The 20,773-nt window shown below is 45.8% G+C and overlaps 2 protein-coding genes across 3 annotated transcripts in view; one reads left to right on the top strand and one right to left on the bottom strand.

Annotated features, from left to right (window-relative positions):
* The window catches only part of LOC119433068 (cyclin-G-associated kinase-like), a 72,146-nt gene extending 66,230 nt beyond the window's left edge, over positions 1-5,916 (top strand). For both annotated transcript variants that reach the window (XM_037700215.2, XM_049659211.1), the window contains one exon: positions 813-5,916. In XM_037700215.2, coding sequence (XP_037556143.1) covers positions 813-908 — 96 coding nt within the window. In that variant the 3' untranslated portion in view covers positions 909-5,916. The remainder of the gene's footprint in view (positions 1-812) is intronic.
* A 4,964-nt stretch (positions 5,917-10,880) lies between these two features.
* Positions 10,881-20,397, bottom strand: LOC119433069 (uncharacterized). Its single transcript, XM_037700216.2, has 2 exons — positions 17,861-20,397; positions 10,881-14,685 (listed from the first exon to the last, which is right to left on the bottom strand). The coding sequence occupies exons 1-2, from the start codon at positions 18,220-18,222 to the stop codon at positions 14,544-14,546; spliced, it is 504 nt and encodes a 167-aa protein (XP_037556144.1). The 5' UTR covers positions 18,223-20,397; the 3' UTR covers positions 10,881-14,543.
* Positions 20,398-20,773: the final 376 nt, after the last annotated feature.

Genomic DNA, 20,773 nt, shown 5'->3' with positions numbered 1-20,773 from the left:
GGGCTAGTGGCTGTGAAAATTGCTGCTGTTTGATCAGTTTTTCGACAGTGCTGACGTGGAAGGAGCCTCTTTAGGAGCTTTCGTTGTTGAGTACATATCTTGGTTCCTTGGTGCAGAAATTTTTCTTGCTTCTTCTAATGCCAGATTTTTAATCCAGTTTGACATTGAAGCAATCTGGTGTTACTCTACTCTAGAAAGTGGGTCTAAAAAAAAAAAATCCTAGCTTGCTATTTGCTCAAATTTGTTGTTTGGAAACTTTGTTTCTTAGGCACTTAGCCAGATTAGTAGCAGACAGAGGTTTCTACCCGATGGCTGGTGTTGTACAGATGCATGGAGAGGCAGCACAGTGGGGGGTCTTGAGCTGATAGCATTCGGTAGCCATAGGCACTTGCATGGGGCTCGTGACAATCCGCCTTTCTAACTTTTGATATGCGTCACTGCACGACAAATATGCTTTGCCACATAGCACGTTTCTGCTGCGGTGAAGCTGACTTAAAGAACCAACAGCAGTTTTTGGGAGGCTCAAATATTTGAGCCTCCCAAAAACATTATCACCTTTCTTGATTTCAGAACACAGCTTAATGAAAGGAAGAGTAATTGACCATTGTATGCTCTCTCATTGTAGGTGGTATTTTGATGTTATTTTCAGTTCCACGTTGACTGCTTGGAGTTGCTAAGAGACCACTTTTATGTGAGGCTTAGAGTCTGTGTAATTGAGTGATGATTGAGTCGTTGATTTTGTGATTGAATAATTGATAGCTTGATTGGGACTGGGTGGTCAACTGCTCTCCCTTTCCTTCCTTTCTGACCAGCTTGTTGGCACAGAGCACGAAGAATTGGCCAAGCTCATCTTCATGGAGCTCAACGATGCCTGGAGCGAGTTTGAAAAGCAGCAGGGACTTGCCTAGTCAGGGAAGGGCTTGACTTCACCTCTCACCTCTGCTCCCCTCGCACAACCTCGGTGTTGTGGCAGCAGCAAGAAGCGCACAGGGACGGAGAACGAAAATGACGTGGGGTTCACAGCGCCCATGCAGCGTGAATGCCAAAAAAGCGAGCAAAAGAGCAGCCGCAGCAACGGCAAGAGCAGAGGTGTCCGTGTGCCGGCCGCGTGCACATGTTCCCAACACAATCATGGACCTTTATTTTACGCTTTTTTTTTTTCTGTGCTTGTCATTGTTTTACCCATCGCCGAAGAAGCGGTTCTTGTCACAAGTCGACATACACCAAATTGTTACGTATTGTTGACATTTATGTGTGTGTGGAGTTTGTTCCTGAAAACTTTGTAAGTGCTATACAAGGGGGTAGATTGACCTGGTTCTGGTCTGAGATCCATGGCTGGTCAGAATCAATGCATCGCGGTCAAGTGCTAGTCGTTAGGCTTGTCTTGACTTGGCTTTGTTTTGAGCCAGGTTTGAGTGTAACTTTTTTTTTAACAAAGTCTGTTAGGCACAGCACTGCCTTTACTGTACATTTGTGGGGCAAACGCTGTTGCTGCTTCTTTAATGTTGAATCAGTTGCTTTTGCTGCCTTTTACCCACATATTCAAAGAGTGGCAGTGAGATATACCTGAGCAGTATTGAAACACTTGGATTCACTTTAGTTCTTAATGTGATCAAAGTTCAAAACCAGTGAGAAGCACTTGAACTTACTGGAATCTGAAAATGCTCTACTGTCAGAAACCAGTCTTGCTATGGGAAATGCTAAAACGTGAAGCTGTCTGGAACTGGGGATTTAGTGAGACAGCAAGCATTCGATCCAGTTATAAATGTTCTATCTGATTTACTCTTTATTTTTTATTAGTTTTGTACAGTTTCTAATTTGCACCTTTGTGTGAATCTCTGATTTAAGAAAGCCTTAACCAGTACTTGTGTGCATAAGAGGTGACAAAACTTCTTTTTTTCTTTTTCAACGCACTCTATAGCTGGCGTCTGTTCATGGCTAGACGTGTGCTCAACTGTTGATACTTTAAACATGCCCCCTTTTTTTTTCTTTTTTTTTTCTACCTTTTGTACATAAAGTGATTTTTTGTGACCGCGTTTCTGTCTTGCGGCTTTCCTTTTGTTGTTCCAATTTTGAGCCAGTCTTGCAGGCTCCTGCTGTAAGCTCTGTAGTCTTGGTTATTATTATTATTTTGACATCCTTGGGGGTGCACATTTGTTTCTGTAGCTAGGTTTTTACTCGACTGCCTACGTGGTAGGCGGTTGAGTTCGGCATTACATACAACACGAAGGCATCTTGCTGTGTCATCATTCCAGCACTTTATATTTGCATATCATTGTCACACCGAGTTTTGGTTTTATAGGGATCAAAAAAATAAGACTTGAACATTCTGTGTCGGCTTCATTTGGCAAATTTTTGTAAAGGCTTTGTCAAATGTGGCACTTGCAAACAAGTGAAGAAAAAAATGTGTCGCAGTTGTATTCCCTCCAGTGGGCTGTGTTCTTGGTTCCCAACTTTCTGCGTTGTTCTTATCGATAGGTGCTCTGTATGGTGCCTTTTCTTTTATGTTAGCTTGTTTATTTGGTTGGCTCGTTAACCATCTCCTTGCTGTTCACTAACCAGTACCTCTGTAGCAGACAGGCGCAGTACATGTAACTAGCACAATAGCTGCAAGCCTAACGACACACACACTCTGTGAAAGCTGCACAGTAGATTTTTAAGTCTTCGCTTTAGAACTAACCGTTACATGTTTTCTGTTTCGTGAAGTTTTTTTATGGTTACACTTATTAATCAAAGTACTTCAGCTGGTTTGTACAAAGTCATTCCTGTGCTTCTGTCTTCATTGGAGAGAGTTCAATGGCGGGGGGAAATTCACAACCTCGCCCCTCAAGTTGGAGGGCTTCGTTCATTGCATAGGGAATGCTGTCCAGATCATGTGCCATGTTTTGCTTAGCCAGGTTACTCTATATCCTTTCTTATGGGCGGGATGCATGTTCGATGAACACAATTGTATGCTTTGACATATTTTGTGCACGGAGGATCACACTTATGTTGTCAACTTGAAACGCAGATCTGGCTTTGTCATTGTGACTGGCGATTACGCCGTGTGTGAGATATTGGCAGGTTAGGGGTAATGCAGCTGACATAATACTTGTGAACTGAATGTTTAAAACTGCAGCAGGAGGCTATGTAAGGTTTGGTTCTGCAGTTGGATTTGTGAGCAGCGCATTTACCATGACATGTTTGTCATTTTAGTTGTGATTTTATTGTTTCTTCCACCTATCTCTCGATTTCTTTTACCGCACCGTGTGCTACTACCACTGCTCTTAAGTGTTGCATAGTTATCCAGTTGTCACAGGTGGGTAGCAGTGTTGCACAGTGTATGTGCATGTCACTGAGGTTGAAGTCACGAAGATGCAAGAACACCTTGATGTTGCGCAAGGGGACGGGGTGCCTCACCAATGCTGTTTCGTCGGTGTCGGCACAAGTATTTGCTGTTCTCAGCGAGCAAGTCATCACGGAGCGCTGCTTAGCGAAGAATGTCGCACCAAACAGGCACATTTAGGCTACAAGACAGGCTTTAGAATATGCTGTGTTCCTCATCCCTTTTAGAGGCAGCGTGGAGGCATCTCTCTGGGAACTGATGCATCTACGGGGTGTAGCCACTTGAAATCGATGCTGTCGTAGGCAACATGTGTTGAAGAGGACTTTCAGTTGCTGCAACAGTCATTATAAGGGTGCACTGTGATTGGGTTGTGCATGGATGTCAGTCCATACAGCATTTGTTGTGATTTGTTAGTTAGTTCAGGACAGTTGTTAGGAGCAGTTGTCAAGATGTGTGCCGAAAGTTGCTGAGACATCTTCCAGAATTCGTAGTGTTGTAGAGAGGTCAGCACAGTAGTGTTATCAGTTCTCCTGGCTCAACCACGGTCAGAGAAAGCAGCTCATTAGTGTTCAATGCAATATAACTTTTGTGATGTCTTCAAATTTATTGGAGGAAAAAATATGAATAGATCTTATTGCAATCACATTGAACATTGGCCAGCCCGCTTCAGCATCAAAATTACTCTGCTGTGAGCACTTGATTTACTGCTGAAGTGTCGTCTTTAACTGGTGACACTGCATTGCTAACAAAAATACAGAGGATGCTTACAAAGGCATCTCTGAAAAGCATGAGAAGACTGGGGACGTATGTGAGCCCCACCACATGGTCTAGCAACTGGTTCAGTCACACACAAAGTGGCCTGGCAACTTCGTGCATTGTGCTGTACAAATGCACTGTACTTCATTATGCTAAGTTTATACATTCATGTTAGTTGCAAGCATGATTGGTGTAGACAACTTCTAACATTGAGCCCTTCAATGAACAGATAGAAATTAGTGCAAATAGGGGATTAGTCATTGCCTTTAGATAGTTTTAATGGTATGATGAGCGCAACAACCAAGTTCTTGGTAGAGGGAGCTATCGGATGTTTTCCGTGGTCATTCGTCCAAAGGACGTGCAGTGGCCTTCTATACATTTCGCTCATCGGTCTCTAGAGGGATGCCTTCTCGAAGCGTTCTCCTCGGTGATGTATAGTACTGTACCTCTTGTCTCTCCGGTTGCAAGCTGATTAGTGCCCCAAGCCTGTAAGGGAAAAAAAAAATTTATTCCACGAGTTCATAAGTAATAAGTAAACGTCGTGTGTGAGGTGTGCACTGAGAGTGTAATATATGGTGGCAGAGATGGTGACAGAACTTCTTGTTTTTTTTGTCTGTGATAGAGCTGAGGAGAGCTTGTCTGTTTACGTCGTCAAGCTTCCCACAAGTGCGCCTGCTTGCGTCAATGCTGTGCCTACAAATGATGCTGAGGGCTTTCTTTGTCCTGGCTTTGTGTCCTCTTGAATATTCTCCGAATTTGACTCTGATTGTCATGATTGTCTTGTGTCGAATTCTGTGATAATGTAGTACTCCATGGTACTTTTTTGTGGCACTTGGTACACTCACAGTTAAGAGCAAAATGCCATGAGATTAAGATGCTGACTGAAGAGGAGACTGACACTTTAATCTTCAGATTTTGGCATGTTAATCATAATTGCAAATTTTTTTTAGTAATTAGCCCAGCATTCAGATATACATGACTGCTTTTTCAGCAGACTGCTAGAGAAACTGTTTGCAAGTGGGAGTAAACTGAGGAATGTAAATAGTTGTTTCCCTTTTACATTAGTCTGTTGGAAGCAGAGTGCTTGGTGTTGTTTGAACGAGCAGAATGTGTGTGCTGAACACCACTTTGCATATCAAACTTACTGCATTACTAAATTACTGGCATGTCATTAGATTTTGACTTCAGTGCCTGTTAGATTAACAAGCTAAGGAAATATATACAGTACGGGCCAATTTTAGAGTAGATGCTTTATTAGCGTTCAAGGGCTGATGACAGCTTATATACGATACAAAGGCCTGCTGATTGGAAGTCAATAACTACCAAGGCCATGGTAGAGTATGCTTTTTAAAGTTCAGTAAAAAACAGAAGAAAGAAAGAAGGCAGGTAGGAAGAAAATTTAACTTGAATACCGTATAACTGCTCCTGTTGAGTAGTAAAACTTCGTAAACACTCGTGTCATACTAGTTTTGAAAACTTATCACGGAGGTGGGTACTCGGAGGACACAAACAAAAGTCAAGCGTAGTACATTTACCCTTACTTTCTCTATGCAGTGCATATGTATTTTGTGTCTGTACTTGTTGGAAGCTCGACGGCCAGTAGGATTTCATTCCACAAGCTGCTCTCGAAAATGGAGGCTTGCTGTAATAAGCCTTTACCCACTTCTCGCTCTCTCTCTGTGTTTGCTTTATTCTTGCCAGTTTTTTTGGTGTCGAGTTTCCATGTTGCCTGCAAAATTGTGTTTCTGACTGAAGGTGTGTCCGTTTGTTGATGTACATATTATAAATATATACATAAATACATGCTGTTGAGAAATCAATGAAACAATGCAAAATGTTGTGCTTGTTTTCTTGGCATCATATGGTGCTGTTGGAGCAGCTGGCAATGAGGCTGATGTCGGATCAGAAGCCACGATTGCCTTGTCCTGGCAGACAACGAAGCCTCTCAAATTTGTTTTGTATATAAGAAATTACGAGTAAGGTTGCTACATAATACTTCCACATAACAAACCGGCTGCTATGAACCACTGCTACATGTGCCTTTAAAAGCCATGCTCTGCCGAACGCCCCCGAGCTTAGGATGCTGTAGTTTGGCTATAGTACATAAACCGTTTGCATGTGGCCTCCGAGATCACACCTGCACAAAAGTGTGCCTTTGTGATCTCTGAAGCCATGGTTTACAGCAGCTAGTGTGCAGAGTGTGAAGGAGATGGTGCTACCGGCTCTGACACCACACGCCGCCTTGTGAATGCCTGAATCGCCGTGGGCTTGTGCTAACCCTATAAACTACTGATGACATATTGCACATTTGAACTGAGATGTGGCGTAGTACACATGAAAAAAAAGAAAAAAAAAACTTGGATACTGCAATGGTGGCATACCCTGCAGTACCAATAAGTGGAAACGTGATTTTTGTGTGTCGTTCAGAAATCTCTGGAGAGAAGGATTGTCTGTCGTAGAAGAACGAGTATTTTTACAAATTAGGCTACTCAGTTTTTAACAATAGATGTTTAGCTTTGATATGAATAGTTGTACGAGTGTGAGTGAGTGTACGGCCATATTCTTTGGTACACTTCTGATGTATAACGAAGACTTCGCGTCCAGTAATGCGCATTTTAACAGGGCTCGGGAGGGAGCGACTAGTTGGGGCTTGTATGTACACGTAATCGCATGAAGTCGTAATAAGCCGAGAACGTCTCTCGTGTAAACACATAGTCCTATGTCGTGGAAAGTACAAGAACTAAGGTGTTTCACTGCAAATTTTGTTCTGAGCAGGTGAAGCATAACTCTAAATCCCCTTAACCGACCAGTTATGTTGAAGAGCGAAACTTTACTTGGAACAGCTTCTACTCGCCGAGTTGAAGCTGTCGCTATCGGGCATACGCGAGGTTTTGTGCGTGACTAGGCACCGCGGCCACGTCTGCGTATACAGCTCGCAGCGTTTCGCCAAGCTCGTCATCTTGGCGCAGGTAAGGGGTGGGAGGCGTTCTCTCGGCCATCTACTTCGACGCAACCGTCCAGTGCCGCGTCTCGCGAAGGTGATAGTAGGTACTACGCAAAGCCTCCTTGGTACCACCGAACGTCATCGCTCGAGAGTGTCGGCGTATCATCGGCCCCGAATAAAAAGCTGCGTCACCGTGGCTGAGGGTCTCTAGGGGCGCGTTATTCGCCGAAATACGCTGCGCGTTTCTTATCATCGTGATGCGGTTTTTTGTCTCACCGCGGCTTCGCTCATCGAAGCTTCGCTTACACCGATTTCCCACAGCGCGTGGTATCTGTACGATCTTTTCTTTCTTTTTTCTTTTTTCCGTTTCCCTCTGTTTGAAGTTTCTTAGTAGACTACCGCTACTGGCTGTCGTGTAGTTGCCGTGTTGCTGCGCATTTTTTATTCTTGATCTGTGGGTGTGCGTGTGCGCGACGCTTTCCCACGATGGTCAGTGAAGACGTGTCCGTGCTACAGCGAGCTCCTAACAGTTTGATGGCCGTCCAGTGAAATGCCTGGAATGTGAGTACGGCCTACCATTTATTCTCGTAATTTACCTTTAGGAATATGGGTGAGGCTGTCTTCGTAGGAGCTGGCGTTGCCCCTTGCCGTAATGCAAAGTGAAAAACTGGCATAGATTCTGACCTAAACGAAAGTCTCGCTTGGCGAAAAGCAGCTGAAGTTGAACGTGGACGGACAGAAGAAACACACGGACGAGCGCTGGCTCGCAACTGACGCGTTATTGAAATAACGTGAACTTATATGAATATGTCATCAAAAACCCCGAGTAAAATGGCAAACTTAGCAAAATGGCTGCATACCTTCCCGCTAGGGTTGAAGAGATTTAGTGCTGCATGTCTGAAACCACGTGTCTACAAAACACGCGGTCAGGGTTTGAAGAGGGAAATGATTCCATTGAAATGAAGTCACAGAAGTATGATGAAGCTTTAAACGGACAGACGCATCACGATAAAGATGATGATGAAGGTTTAAACGGACAGACGCAGCACGAAAGAATTCTATTGAAATGAAGTCACAGAAGTATGATGAAGCTTTAAACGGACAGACGCAGCACGATAAAGATATCCGGGGACTAAAGCAGCGAATGCGTGGTACTAACAGCAAAACAGCAAAACTGCAGCGACGTTCAAGACTCGCATGCATCATGTACCTAGCGACCTAAAAATGTGGAGCAGGACACAACATTCTTGTTGATGGAATACTGAGATTCTCGAATGAAGGCCTGATAGATATATTAAAATGAGTTGTAGAATTCGTACACTTCCTCAGCCCTAAGCGACAGTCGTGGTCGTTGTTCACAGGGTTCCTTGGAAGACTGGCAGGCAACTCGGGAATATTGCTCGATTTGTGCGACTGTCCCTGCGCGGCAGGTGGTTATAAAAGCGAAATACTCACAGCACTGCAAAGTTCTGTTTCAGTGGTCGAAAACACGATAAAAAAGAACGGGGACCTTCACCGAAATGGTGATTGGGTGGCTGATAATGGCTATCGTTGCTAGTGGAACGCGAACGGACGCGTGTTTATTAGAAGAGTAGCTGGTGATTGTGTTGTTCGTTGTGCCGATGAGCTTGTTACAGGTAAATGCGGAGTGATGATATTGTTCCTCTGCAGCTGTCTACTCTCCCCTCCCCCCATTTTATTTTCTTCTTTTTTTATTGCGATAATAACTATATGGACATTCCAGGCGCATTTCCGCCGCCACCGTCGGCGTCGCCGTCATGTTCCGTAAAAAGTCCAAGTGCGTTAACATCGCGGCCGCGTGCCGTATGCTGCGGGTGCAAGTGAAAGCTTGCGAGCGCACGCAAGGGATGACGGCGGTGAGGAAGCGCGCTGTCTTGCATCGCGCAAGGCACCGGAGGTCTGCGTGCTACTCTGGCCGTGACTGCGTATATGGTACAGCTACCTTAGTATATGGCGCGGCTGAGCGCCGCCGGGTGCGACTGTTTGCACAACAAATCCGTGCAGGAGCGGGGCCTCGCCTCGATTACGTATCACCATTTTTAGGGGCGAAACTCCTTAGGGTGTGGGTCGTTCCCTCCTCTGTAGTAGTAGTAGTAGTAGTAGTATGTACTATGTAGCCACCTGTAGTTTTATGAAGTGTTCACTAGATGGCGTTCCGGTTCCACTTCCGGTTCCGGTTCCACTTTGCGCGTGTTTGGTGCGAACGCGGGCAAAACGCCGGGGGGGGGGGGGGGGGGGGGGGGGGGCAAGCGTCTGCTTTCCTCTACGTGCGTGATCGATAATAAATATCGGAAGTGTAAGCAGACTCTATACATGTATATCAAAGACATGGGACCCCCCCCCCCCCCCCCCCTCGCGTGTGCGTGTGCTTGTGAAGAAATTAAGTAAAAAGTAAAGTAAGCTCAGTAAATACAGTAAGTACGACAGGCACAGTGGGCGTTTGGAGCAACGGTCTCTCATCGCGCCACTGAATGGACCAGTCTTCGAAAACGCATCATTGAGACGACCCGCCCGATCGGAGAAGACATCATTAATTGTTAATCTCCGTTAAGCGTAGATGGCGTCGTCCTCGTCGGGGTGACGTGCGTTTCACAAGGACGGCTATACACATGAAAATGCACGTGTGACCAGGCTATACCTACTCCCATAGCAATAGCTTGTTCGCTGTCTTTGCGCTTGAAAACTTTGCGCTTGAAAAACGCGTAAGGCGTCTTTTTTTTTTTTTTTTTTTTTTTCCAAATCTTTCGTCGCCCTGCTCCCTCATACGAGAGGGTTTCATTTCCTGCGGCAAGTGCATGGGCCGCTGTGTCTTCCGCTGTGTGCGAGCGTGCTGCCGTCATTTGCCTTTACGTCAACAGATTCAGAATTGTACAGAATATTTCACCGCACAGCATAGATATGGCATGTGTACGCATTTTAAGTAGTGCGTGCAACTCATTTCTGCTTCACTTACGCCGGTGCAAACAGGAAGCGGCCTTGTACCTCACAGAATCTCGACTGATTGGTGTACTAGTGATGCAGGAATGAACTCCGGTCTTGTTCAGTGCATAGTGCGCATAATCAATTTCTCAGGACGCGTGAACTCCGACGAGAAATGTCAGCGCCTGCAACAGGAGTTTACTTACGCTGTACTGCGCACAGCAGTAATCCATGCTTGTCGGCTGTCTGTTTCGTGCATTCTGTTGCGAGTCGGTGGAATTTCACTGCTGGCATCAACCCCTTCGTGTGTACATTGCTGGTTTGGGATTCCACAATACAACAGTAACTACCAGCCTTCCTTAGGGGCGCAATCGCAAACAAGAGACGTTTCGCGCGCAGATCCTGTGCGAGCGCGGCCTAACCGGCACCTGAAGGGAAGCGGCGGAAATGTATACCGGAAATTTCGACCACCTGGGGTCTTTAACGTGCACCCAAATCTAAGTGAACGAGCCTCGAGCATTTTCGCCTTCATCTAAAATGCGGCTGCCGCATTTGTTGCTTCATTTGTTGCGCATTTGTTGCTTCAGAATGCGGCCGCCACATTCTCGCCCAAAACCTCACAGAGTGTCAAAGCCTTGACAAACACCGCGACAGTTTTTTTTTTCCATATGCAAACATGCTTTCGCTGTAAATTACCAACCCAAACGGAAGCGCCCAGGAATGAAATTGTGACAGTAGCAGCGGTTTTTTTAATGATGTCAGCGCGAAGCGACGAGAACAAAGGGTGGGTAAGGGGGGGGGGGGGGGGGGGGGGGCTGGCTACGTTCCTGGCTACACCAACCAAGGGCCGTGCGGACACTTCCTAACACGCATGCGAAGACCAAGAAGAAACGAAGCAAACACGCCGGGTAACAGCTTCAAGTCGTTTATTCATCTGCCCCCCGCACATATGGTATGCATATATATTTACACACATCGGGAGCCGTGATATGTATATATAGTGATATTTTGTGGACTCTGACAAAAATAAGTCGACCTATCGCACACGATCGTTGAAAATATCCAAGGTGGCTAAAGCGTGAGCACTCCACTTTCTCAGACGTGGGGAAGATTTGATATGCGAAAGAGTTCACGCAGTCAGAAATGTAATGACAAGAGTGACGCAGCAAATCCTTCGATTGTTCGGCGACATCGGCTTTGCGATTTGTCCAAGAATGTTTCAGTACAGCGTATAGACCGGCAATGCAATACGTGGGCGAAAACAGCCGCGCTGGCCAAGGCGACGTTACATCCAATGAGCCTCGTTGAACTCGTATTGCAGCCAGCGTCTACTGATGTGACTTTGCTGGCATTGAGTCGTCGGCAACGACGTTATCAGCGTCGAAGGGGTCTTCGTATACATTGTTGCCCATTTTAACAAAAATCGTGCGGCGCACGTGACAACGCAATAATGTTTGCGGTGGTTGAACACTGTGATAGAGGATATCGGCATCAGCGCTGTAACTGCTCCGTTCTCCCTCTTTTGGTATTCCGCAGCGCTCAGACAAAGTCACTACTTAGGAAACGTTTAAGACTTTTTTTAAGAGGGGGAGAATAGTTGTTTGACACTTACCACACATCGCGCTGACCCATCTTGGGAGAATGAATTAGCTGGCTGAACAGGACTACATGACAAAAAGGGGCAAGCACTGGCGAGGCAATGCTTGTGACCGATGCGATATGCCCTCTGCATGGACACTGTGCTCACAATGTTTTCTGCGTACTCACTGGTGAACTTGGTCACTAAACGTGCAGGCCTTTTGTACACTTGCGGCCCTCCTTACGGTTCTGCATTTCATAAAATATCTAGCGGATATTTGTTCGCTAATGTTGCGAACACACACGTTGGCATATGGCGGCGTTCGACGCGCGAACTGCCGTCGTGTTTGTTCCATCGCATTTTATTTTTGCTATGCGCGAATTGGTGCGTGAACATGCTGCTTCACTAAAATAATCCACCTGCAGTCGTCTTTAAGACCTGTCTAATAATTATACGGCGAGCAGCGCACACGAGAGACATTTGGAGCTTTCGAAATCTTGACGCGTGGAGACACGTTCTTCAGGCCTCCACCTCTATCACTATCGAGAACAGAAATAGATTATTTTCGATGCTGACTCTTTTTTCTTAACTTTTCCTGCCTTCCACATGTCATTATGTACGTCTGCTTCTGGAAATGGAGCACTTGGTTGTGTTATTCATAGCTATGTCCCTCTTGTTACATTCTGTGTCCTTTGCCACGCTGTTGAAAACTACGAAGATGCACCAACGAGCCCAGCTTACTTGTTAGCTTTCAGTTGGTAGTCGGCGTTTGTGTTGTCCTTTCTGCCTCTTTTGAGACGATGCTTTGTAATGCCTCCTTTTCCCAAACTGTGAATGGCTCCCAACCTGACCAGCCTTTTTGTCGTTCTAAATGGACACGCTTTCAAGATTCCGTCATTTCGCGTAAACGACGGGGTTTTATTCAGTGTGTGTCAAGTTCTCAAAGGACACGTGTTTCTGTTTGCTTGTTTTTTGTGTGAAAAAAAGAAAAAGAAAAGCAAGGCGTTTGCCGGACAGACACACGCGTACAGATAGAAAGAACGCAACCATATATAACCACGTCCTGAGGTAAATATCTTCTGCGTAACGTCGTATACTGATTACGGTTACGTTACGGTTGGTGCTTGTAACCTAAAGCGCGCGCAATTGCCTCCGCGAGTACTGTCACATCTGCTATCATCACAGAAGCGACGAGCGCCGGATGCCGACGACACCTGGCCTCCTGAAATGCATTAAACTGATGCTATATTCTTGCGCATTCGAGTACAATGAATTATAAAAATGCTGTCTGAAGCAAGATCTTGCTTTTAAAGACAACCTTAGCTTACCAAGCACGCAGGAGTTGTGCCGGCTGTGAGCGCCATCTCTGCGCGACTCCCGTGAACTACGGGAACCAATGCTTCAATGGGAAACCGGGAGAGGCGGCAAACATATATGGTAAAAGGACGCATTAAATGATGCAAGTGACCTCAAAGTGCCAGTGGTGTCAACGTCCAAAGATGCAAGTGAGCTTCGGATGTTTCGAGCTTGAGGAGGCGGTTGTGCGCGTTTTCGAAGAATAAAAGCCCATCAAACTGAAACTAAGGAGTAAACAATTTTTCCACATATACCTACACTTGGCCTTTCCGGTCGACTAAAACAGGGTCGCGAAAGCAACTTGCTGGAGCAACATCTAAGTTGTTGAAAGGAGTTGAAAAGGGAAGACGTTTATGTAAAGGGTGCTATAAAGAACGCCACGTATTTAACAAGCCGACAACATAAAAAAATTATGTAGACTGCGCACCAGTGCACAAGCGTTGTAGGTATACACGGGGTTCTTAAACGTCCATTCGGAGACTGACCTCTTGAACAGGTGCAGCGCAGTATTCACCACAATATAGTGACGTCACTAATATATTACCACTACCTTTGCTAACAGATGAACAGGAGATGTAAAAAGAAACCATTGGTACATAGGTTTGGCTTCACGAGTTGCAAATAAAACCCATTGACGACTTTTTTTTTTTTTTTTTTTTTTTGCATCGCAGATTAGCCTCACTAGGCTATCTGTGACGTAATGCGTATACCCGTCTGCACAATGTGATTCGTTGAGGCCATGTCCCTGCTGAGACGAAGTGTGCAAACACCGATCGTCAGACGTGAATCACATGCTTCGGCATGCGATTCACCACCATCTGTCCGTAAAGTTGCTGCAATGCGCGTTCAAGATCTTCTGGCAGTCACCGCACGCATGAGTCCGATTAAATCACGCACAAGCTTCACGACAGACGAAAACCTGTGGCCACATTGCCATTTTTCAGAGCCGCACGTAAATGATAAATCTGACAGACGAAACACGTGACTCCCTCACTTTACCCGCTAATGTGTTGCGGCGAAGTGGTTCAGTAACCGGTCATCTTCTGCGCTGATTTGCGTTCTCATGGATCAGACTCTTTGACGTCACACTGCACATCTTCAAGGGCGAGCAAACTACGTTTTGTCGGAGTTGCCGTTGCCTTATAATGGGCGTTGTCTGTTCTTGCGCTCGAATGAGCCTGCCACACTGGTGGCTTTAGGAATAGAAGATGTCTCGATGCAACGTAACTACTGATCACGAAGTGCTGAAGCACAGGAAAATGGTGAGGGTGCTCCTGATTTTGTGTCCAGCCCAGAAAGGTTTTACAGTCTAGCAAGTACAAAAAAACCCGCCAAGACCTTCTTCTACCTACTCCACTTGTTTGTTCAGAGGCGCTCGAACATGCGATGGCTTGTCGGCTCGTCGAGTTGGGAAGCGTCGTCTTCTTGTGTACAACCAACACACTTCTGCAATGTCGTCTGCCTGCTGGTCCAGCACTTCAGCAGACAAGCGAGCCGTCTGCACCACCGTCTGACTTTTGTCCAGTAGTCCAGCAGGCAAGCATCCGTCCACGATGCCGTCTGCTCGTTGTGCAGCAGACGAAACGCAGAGGCCGGTCCCTGTCCTTGCGCCGGGACGTCTAGAAGAAGGCCCTGGCCGGTCGTCATACGAACGTCACCTTGGAGCCGACGTGGGTTGTCTGCGGTATGGCATTGACGGTGTTCAGTGCCTGCAAAGCCAGCCTGTTGGCTAGCCGGGCTCTATTCGTTGCGTTGAGGTACTGCTCATGGGCGGCGTTGATGTACCTGCACGCAGAGAAGGATAAAAGGTCAAGCTGTATACTCATATAGCTTTTTAAAGTATGGCAACAGTGGCATACGCGCGAAAGCCAGGTCCAGTAAGTTGCAGCCTTGGCACACTTTCGTTATTTTAGCCGCTGTACTTTCGTACGCGTATTCTTTATCGGCAAAGTAGGACGGCACTGGACCGGGCGTGTTTCGAAAACTTTTCATGCGACAAAAAGAAAGTCCAAATTGCGAGAAAATACTCTGAAATCTATGACATTACAGGGACGTATCGGCGTAGAAATCTCAACGTGAAATTCAAATTAGGTTTGTTTGCCTTTCCTTTTTCCAGTTACAGCCTTTTTTTTCCAGCCACGTGAGTGGAAACAGCGTTGTAAAGGAATACGCGTCTAAAGTGATTTACTCTTGCTCTCTGGTGTCCCTTTAAGCGTTGACTAAACTCCTTAATTGTTTACACATTTCTCAGCTTTAACAACTTCTTAAAGGCAACGCAGAGTGTCAAATTATTATAGAGCGTGTCAGGATTAGATGTGTAGGGTAGGGCGGGGTAAAATCAGTTGTGGGGTAAAGCGCGTTGTTTTGAGTTTACCGCCCATTATCTTCAAGCTGAAAAATTGAAGGGTTTCATATTTTACCGAAAGACGTCACTAACCATCCACCTTGCTTGGTTCGAAAACTGCGGCGATTGGTCAAAGGACGGTGGATTAAAAAAAAAAAAATGCGAACTGAGTACCTGTGAGTTAAGGGCCCGCTTTAAAGAGGCGAACATCAGCTCAGTCGTTTTTTGGGGTGTGCACACAGCTGTCTTGGTACTATGAAGCGGCATCGCAAGTTCTTGTTTTATTTCTGCCCTTTTAACAAGGCTTATTGAAAGTATAATTACGGTGTGTTTAATTTTTACAGTGATACCACTACCTTCGTAGGATTCTAAGGGAGATAAAACGCACCAAGAAGTCCCCAAAGAGGCCTAAAATAATTTTTGTTGAGCTCATTGTAACTTGCCAAGCTCTAAACTTGCTATTATCTTGTCTAGGATTGTCCGCACGTTTACAAGCGGAAGACACCGAGGGCTTCATGGGCGAAAATGACTTGAATTTAAAAAAAAAAAAAAAAAAACGCAACACTCTGGTCAAGGCTCTGGGGCAAAAAAAAGTATTCTACCAGGAACGACGCTCGCGCCAATAGGTATTGGCGATGCTTAGTTTGCAAGAAGTTATGGTGCAAGACAGTACCGGGCTCTGTGTTGATTCAGTGCACCAATGCTGCGTTGGGGCCCACGGAGTGCACTAAAGTGTTTCGCTTGCAGTAGAGCTTTTGTTATTTTCGCAAAAGTTGGCTCGTTTTGCCCCTCCTATCTGACTCGCTTGGCCCCGAGAGTTGGGGCAAAACGAGTCATTTTTTGAATAGTTCACAAATAACTTTTATTTAATAGTGCTGCTAACTGCAGTGCCCTCACTTTTCCTGGTCAAGAAGGTACGGGCCCAACGAAGAAGCGATTGCGTTTTTCCCCTTGTTTTCAATAAAAAAAACCACCAGGTTGATGTTTTTGGCGCCTTTTACGTCACCTTACACTAAATATTTACTTTAGAGACCTTGTGGAAGCTAAATGCGATGTTTGTCGCGTGCTTTCTTGCAGAAATCCAAGGGGTAGGTGCAGAAGCGAACACAGGTCCACACATTGTGAATAAAGTGGGATAAACCACGGTGCATTGGCTCAGGCAAGCTGGCCACCGTTTCGATAGGTGGATCCATTTTTACCGAAGTCGACCTTGTCATCCTTGAAGCTTTAGTTTTATGTATGTTGTTACAGGGTGTGTTGCTAACTAAAACTAAAGAAAAGGTGTGTACAGTCAACATCAACACTTCACGGACCACGGGATCTGAGAAAAAAAAAAGGATATTTCCGTAGCCTGGTATTCCGATCAAGACTGAACTTGCTATAGTACATGCGAAGTAACATAGCTAGTGCATGGTTTTACTGGGTACGGTCACAAACTGCACGGGAATCCGATGTTCTTTCAGATCTTGCGGTCCGTAAGTTTTTTACGCTGACTGTACTTAGGCAATACCACTCGATTTCATATCGTCCCATCCTTGTGTTTACAGAATGGTGGGTTCGTAAAGAATAGATTTTGCAAAACACAACTTTAAGCACAGACTCTTGTAGTTGCATAGGTTGTCCGATGCTTACAGATACTCGACGCTGAGCGGTTACTACGCAAATGCATGGCGAATTACGTGCGTTGACTACAGGGAACGTGTAAAACGCATCCCTTAAGTTCATGCTGTTATGAAAGGGGGTTTATCGTTTTTGACTTCATCATCATCATCATCATCATCATCAACAACATCAGCCTAATTTATGTCCACTGCAGGGCGAAGATCTCCTTCTGTGATCTCCAATTACCCCTGTCTTGCGCTAGCTGATTCCAACTTGCGCCTGCAAATTTCCTAACTTCATCGCCCCACCTAGTTTTCTGCCGTCCTCGACTGCGTTTCCCTTCTCTTGGTATCCATTCTGTAACTCTAATGGCAGGCGCAAATTTGTTTATGCGAGTATTATGCGACCAGGCGGGAATATTTGCACAAAAGTGTCAAAATTGATTACTCCTCGTCAGTCCACTTTCAGCTATGATGTTACACCTTCTCGCGTGCTTTCATTTCAGTGTACGCACATTTCAATTGCATCACTTTCACTGTTGTGTTGTTAAACGGCAGTTTAATAGTAGAAAGTTCTAGCTTCTGGGCAAACGTATCATATTTAAGGAATACCGGAGCACCAAATACCTCTATTGGAACAGCAGTGCTGTAGCGCCGCCCTGTGGCGCTTTCTTTAACTCAAATGGCTCAAAAAGTTTTTGTACTGCTTTAGCGTTCTCGCAAAAAGAAGTACTAATGTTTGTATCTGCGAACGCGTTTGCGCAAGAAAGTAGGCACAACTTGGTCGTTGCAGCAATCCTGTGTTTTTCGTTGGCATTAGCGTCACAAGATCACCACCAGTGGCGCTCCGTACGCCAATCTCTCCGGTGTTCTGGTATTCCATAAACTGTAGATATGTTCACGGCAAGGCTAAGACGTTTTAATGAAGGTAGTGAAATGAAACATGCCCCGGCCCGTAGCCCGGCCGCGAGGGTTGACGCCTCATTCGCTGCTGCGAATATTCGTACGCACTGACCTGCGGTACATCTTGCACTCTTCCTGTTCCTTGGCCTCCTGTCGCATGTAGCGTATCATCATGAAGCCGATGCCGAAGGAGTAGAAGAACAGCACCACCACGATGTAGAGCAGCGCCTGACGCTGGCTCGCCTCCGACTCCCTGTCGTCGACCGCGGGCGATCCCGTGCCCGCGGTCGATGAGCCGTTCGCCGACCACAGGTCGTCCTCGGGACCTCGAGACACGTTCGTCGAGGGCGACGAGGAGGACGATGACAGGTTGGCCGTAAGTGACAGCAGCAGTCTGGTCATGTTGTGGCAGTGCACGTCTATCGGCGACGTCGGCGGGGCGCGCTGGACGTTGCGCGGATGAACGGGAGCCATTCGACGGCGTCTGCTGCGCCTGACCTCGACGACAGTCCCTCGGCGGCCTTCTTTTCTTCACATTTGAGGCTTTGTCTCGTAGTGGTGCCCGTCACCTATAGTCTTCTGGTCACTTTTTTATTCACCGTTTGAGCCTAACTTGCAGTCTTCGCGCCTTCTGGCAGTGTGTCTGATTGTTTGGAAGAGATTTGGTGGTTCTGAGCGATCCGCAACAATTTGCAGGACGTTCTGACACCTGTCGTTTTCTTTTTTTTTAAATCTGCTACCCCCTTATGGTTCCCGGCGTCGTTTTTTTCTTCTTCTCAATCAGTTATTGGTCTTGGGGTTTCCTCGACGTTCTGTGGTGCGTTTGCTCGTTTGATGAAGATGACTTCGGCAATAGATTTTTAGTCTTTTTTTTTCTTTTCTTTTTTTCCCCCACTCCCGCCTAGGGCTTCTTCTCGGGAAAAGACAGCTGAATGATCAGCAGAGATGTCTGTGTGCCTTGACGATTTCTCGGGTGCTTTTCTATTAAGCGCCTGGTCTCAAGTGTCTGGTCTCTAGAGTTGTGGTCTATCGTGTAGTCTGACTACGTTCTGCGCTGTTCCATGAAAGTTGGGCTAGGCGTCGAGTACAACTCTACAGACATTGCCGACTGTGGTTGAATTGCCAGTGAGAGTATTCTACGCTGATTTCACGATTCGCTACACCCAATGCGTGGTCCTTACCTAAGCTTGAGACTAAGCTTTGGATACCGCAGGTATTACAAAATATTCGCTGCAACTAACCTTGGGAAGTAGTAAAGGACTGCCTTGAGCATCGGCTATTGTTAGTCTGCATGTTATGTAAAATTTTGTTAGAAAATGTTGCTGCGGTGCTTTTCTTAGGCTTTCTTCATGAGTTTCAGGTTGCATGAAAGAGAGTTAGGATTTTGCTGGCTAGTTTAAATATGTGGATTTGCTTGAGCAGGAGCAAGATCCTGTCTGCCCTATTTGCACCTAAGGTATGAGATATTGCATCGTTTTAGTTAACGATACAAAATGTTCTGTTTGTGGTCCCAAGAAAGATGGTCTTTCAGTGTCGCGCGATAATTTGAGTGTCCTTTCAACGTTACTCGATGAAAAAGAAAACGCAGTGCAAGTCTTGTTAGTACGTTTAATTTGACTTCAGTCTAAGCGGTTATTGCTTTTTGTTCAACCAAAGCTTTGTGACTTCCTATGACTGGGGAGATGGTGGGAGAGCGTAATTTCGGCGTGCGTTTACAGTGAGTCCTGTAGTTGAATATAAAGTGGCTTGGAGCTAATGTGTGATTGTTAATGTCATTACACGTAAAGCACGTGCACAACCAGCCGTCCCTGGCAGTAATTCATGAAATATATTGTGTTACAGAAAGAATGTCTTGTATGAAATACTACTCGTCCCCCTACACTTGTATGTAAGGATCTTTAGCGCAGAATAGCTGTCTATACACGCATGGTCGCCAGTTAGCGCGCTAATCAAGCTTGAGGATAATTCGTCAGGTAACTAGCCTCCCTTTTAGTGCTGTTGGACCGAGGGCATAAAGTTTCCGTGGTCAAGCCTTCACCGCACCGTCAAAGCCTTCTACGATTATATGAGTCTTCAGCGATAATAAAGTAAGTCTGCCAAAAATTCAAGTAGTTGTCTTCCAATGTTGATATTGCGTTACTCAAGAGTATAGATAAATTGTCAGGTAACTAGCTTCCCCGTTGGTACAGTTGGGCCGAGAGCAGTACGTTCTGTGGTCACGTCTTCACCGCATGCTTCTTCAGCCTTCGGTGATTATCTTATCTCTTTGTACTGGTCTAAGGGCCCTAGTGCGGCTGCGCTACTTGTGAGTGTTGATTGTTTCCAGACTCCTGATGAGATTGTTATCTTGACGATGGCAGCATCCGCTCGCTCGAGGTCTCGTATGGTCCACTAATTACGGAGTGAACGGTCCGATGGCTTTTTCGTGATATACGATTGTCGACATGGAAAGAAAGCGTTGCTCGTCTTCAATGGCCCCTGTATGGTTGCCTCAACTGGATCTGTTTTCTGAGTTGCTAACGGAAAACCAACGCCACTAGTTTGGTCGATGAAGAAGCGAAAATGTGCTCAGTTGGTCGGCAAAAAAAAAAAAAAAAATTGTCGCTTCGCTTCGTCTGCGGTTTCGGACGGATCCTTTTGGCTCAGACGAGTCCTGCGAACAATGGAAAAGAAAAAAAAAAAGAATTAAGGAAGAAGAAAGTTACAAAGGAAGCATGCGGCATCACACAAGTTACTTCATCCACGTCTGACTGCTTATCATCGCTCTGTTTGGCTCCTTTTCTTCTATGTTTCATTTTATTGAGCTTCGGAAGTTTATTCCAATAGTGTATTTTGCCTACTCCTGCCAATCATTGGCCAGTCTTCCTCCTTTGTGGGCATGCGCCACAGCCGTTGATGTTGTAGTCGTTATCATCGTGAGGTACCAATCTTTAGTAAGCTCAACTTTCCTATTACGTCCAACTTTCCACTGTTTCAACTATCCAACTCGCTGTGATTTCCAGTAAGAATTACTTTACTAGTGGAA

Source organism: Dermacentor silvarum, chromosome 11 (assembly GCF_013339745.2).
Source record: "Dermacentor silvarum isolate Dsil-2018 chromosome 11, BIME_Dsil_1.4, whole genome shotgun sequence".
Taxonomy (NCBI): domain Eukaryota; kingdom Metazoa; phylum Arthropoda; class Arachnida; order Ixodida; family Ixodidae; genus Dermacentor; species Dermacentor silvarum.
The sequence above is the reverse complement of the archived record's forward strand: the minus strand, read 5'-3'. Positions and strand labels throughout refer to the sequence as shown.

Coding starts and splice junctions, on each gene's coding strand:
- LOC119433069 (XM_037700216.2), bottom strand. CDS start 18,222: ATGGCTCCCGTTCATCCGCGCAACGTCCAGCGCGCCCCGCCGACGTCG. Junction 14,686..17,860: donor GAGTGCAAGATGTACCGCAG/GTCAGTGCGTAC, acceptor CTCTGCGTGCAG/GTACATCAACGCCGCCCATG.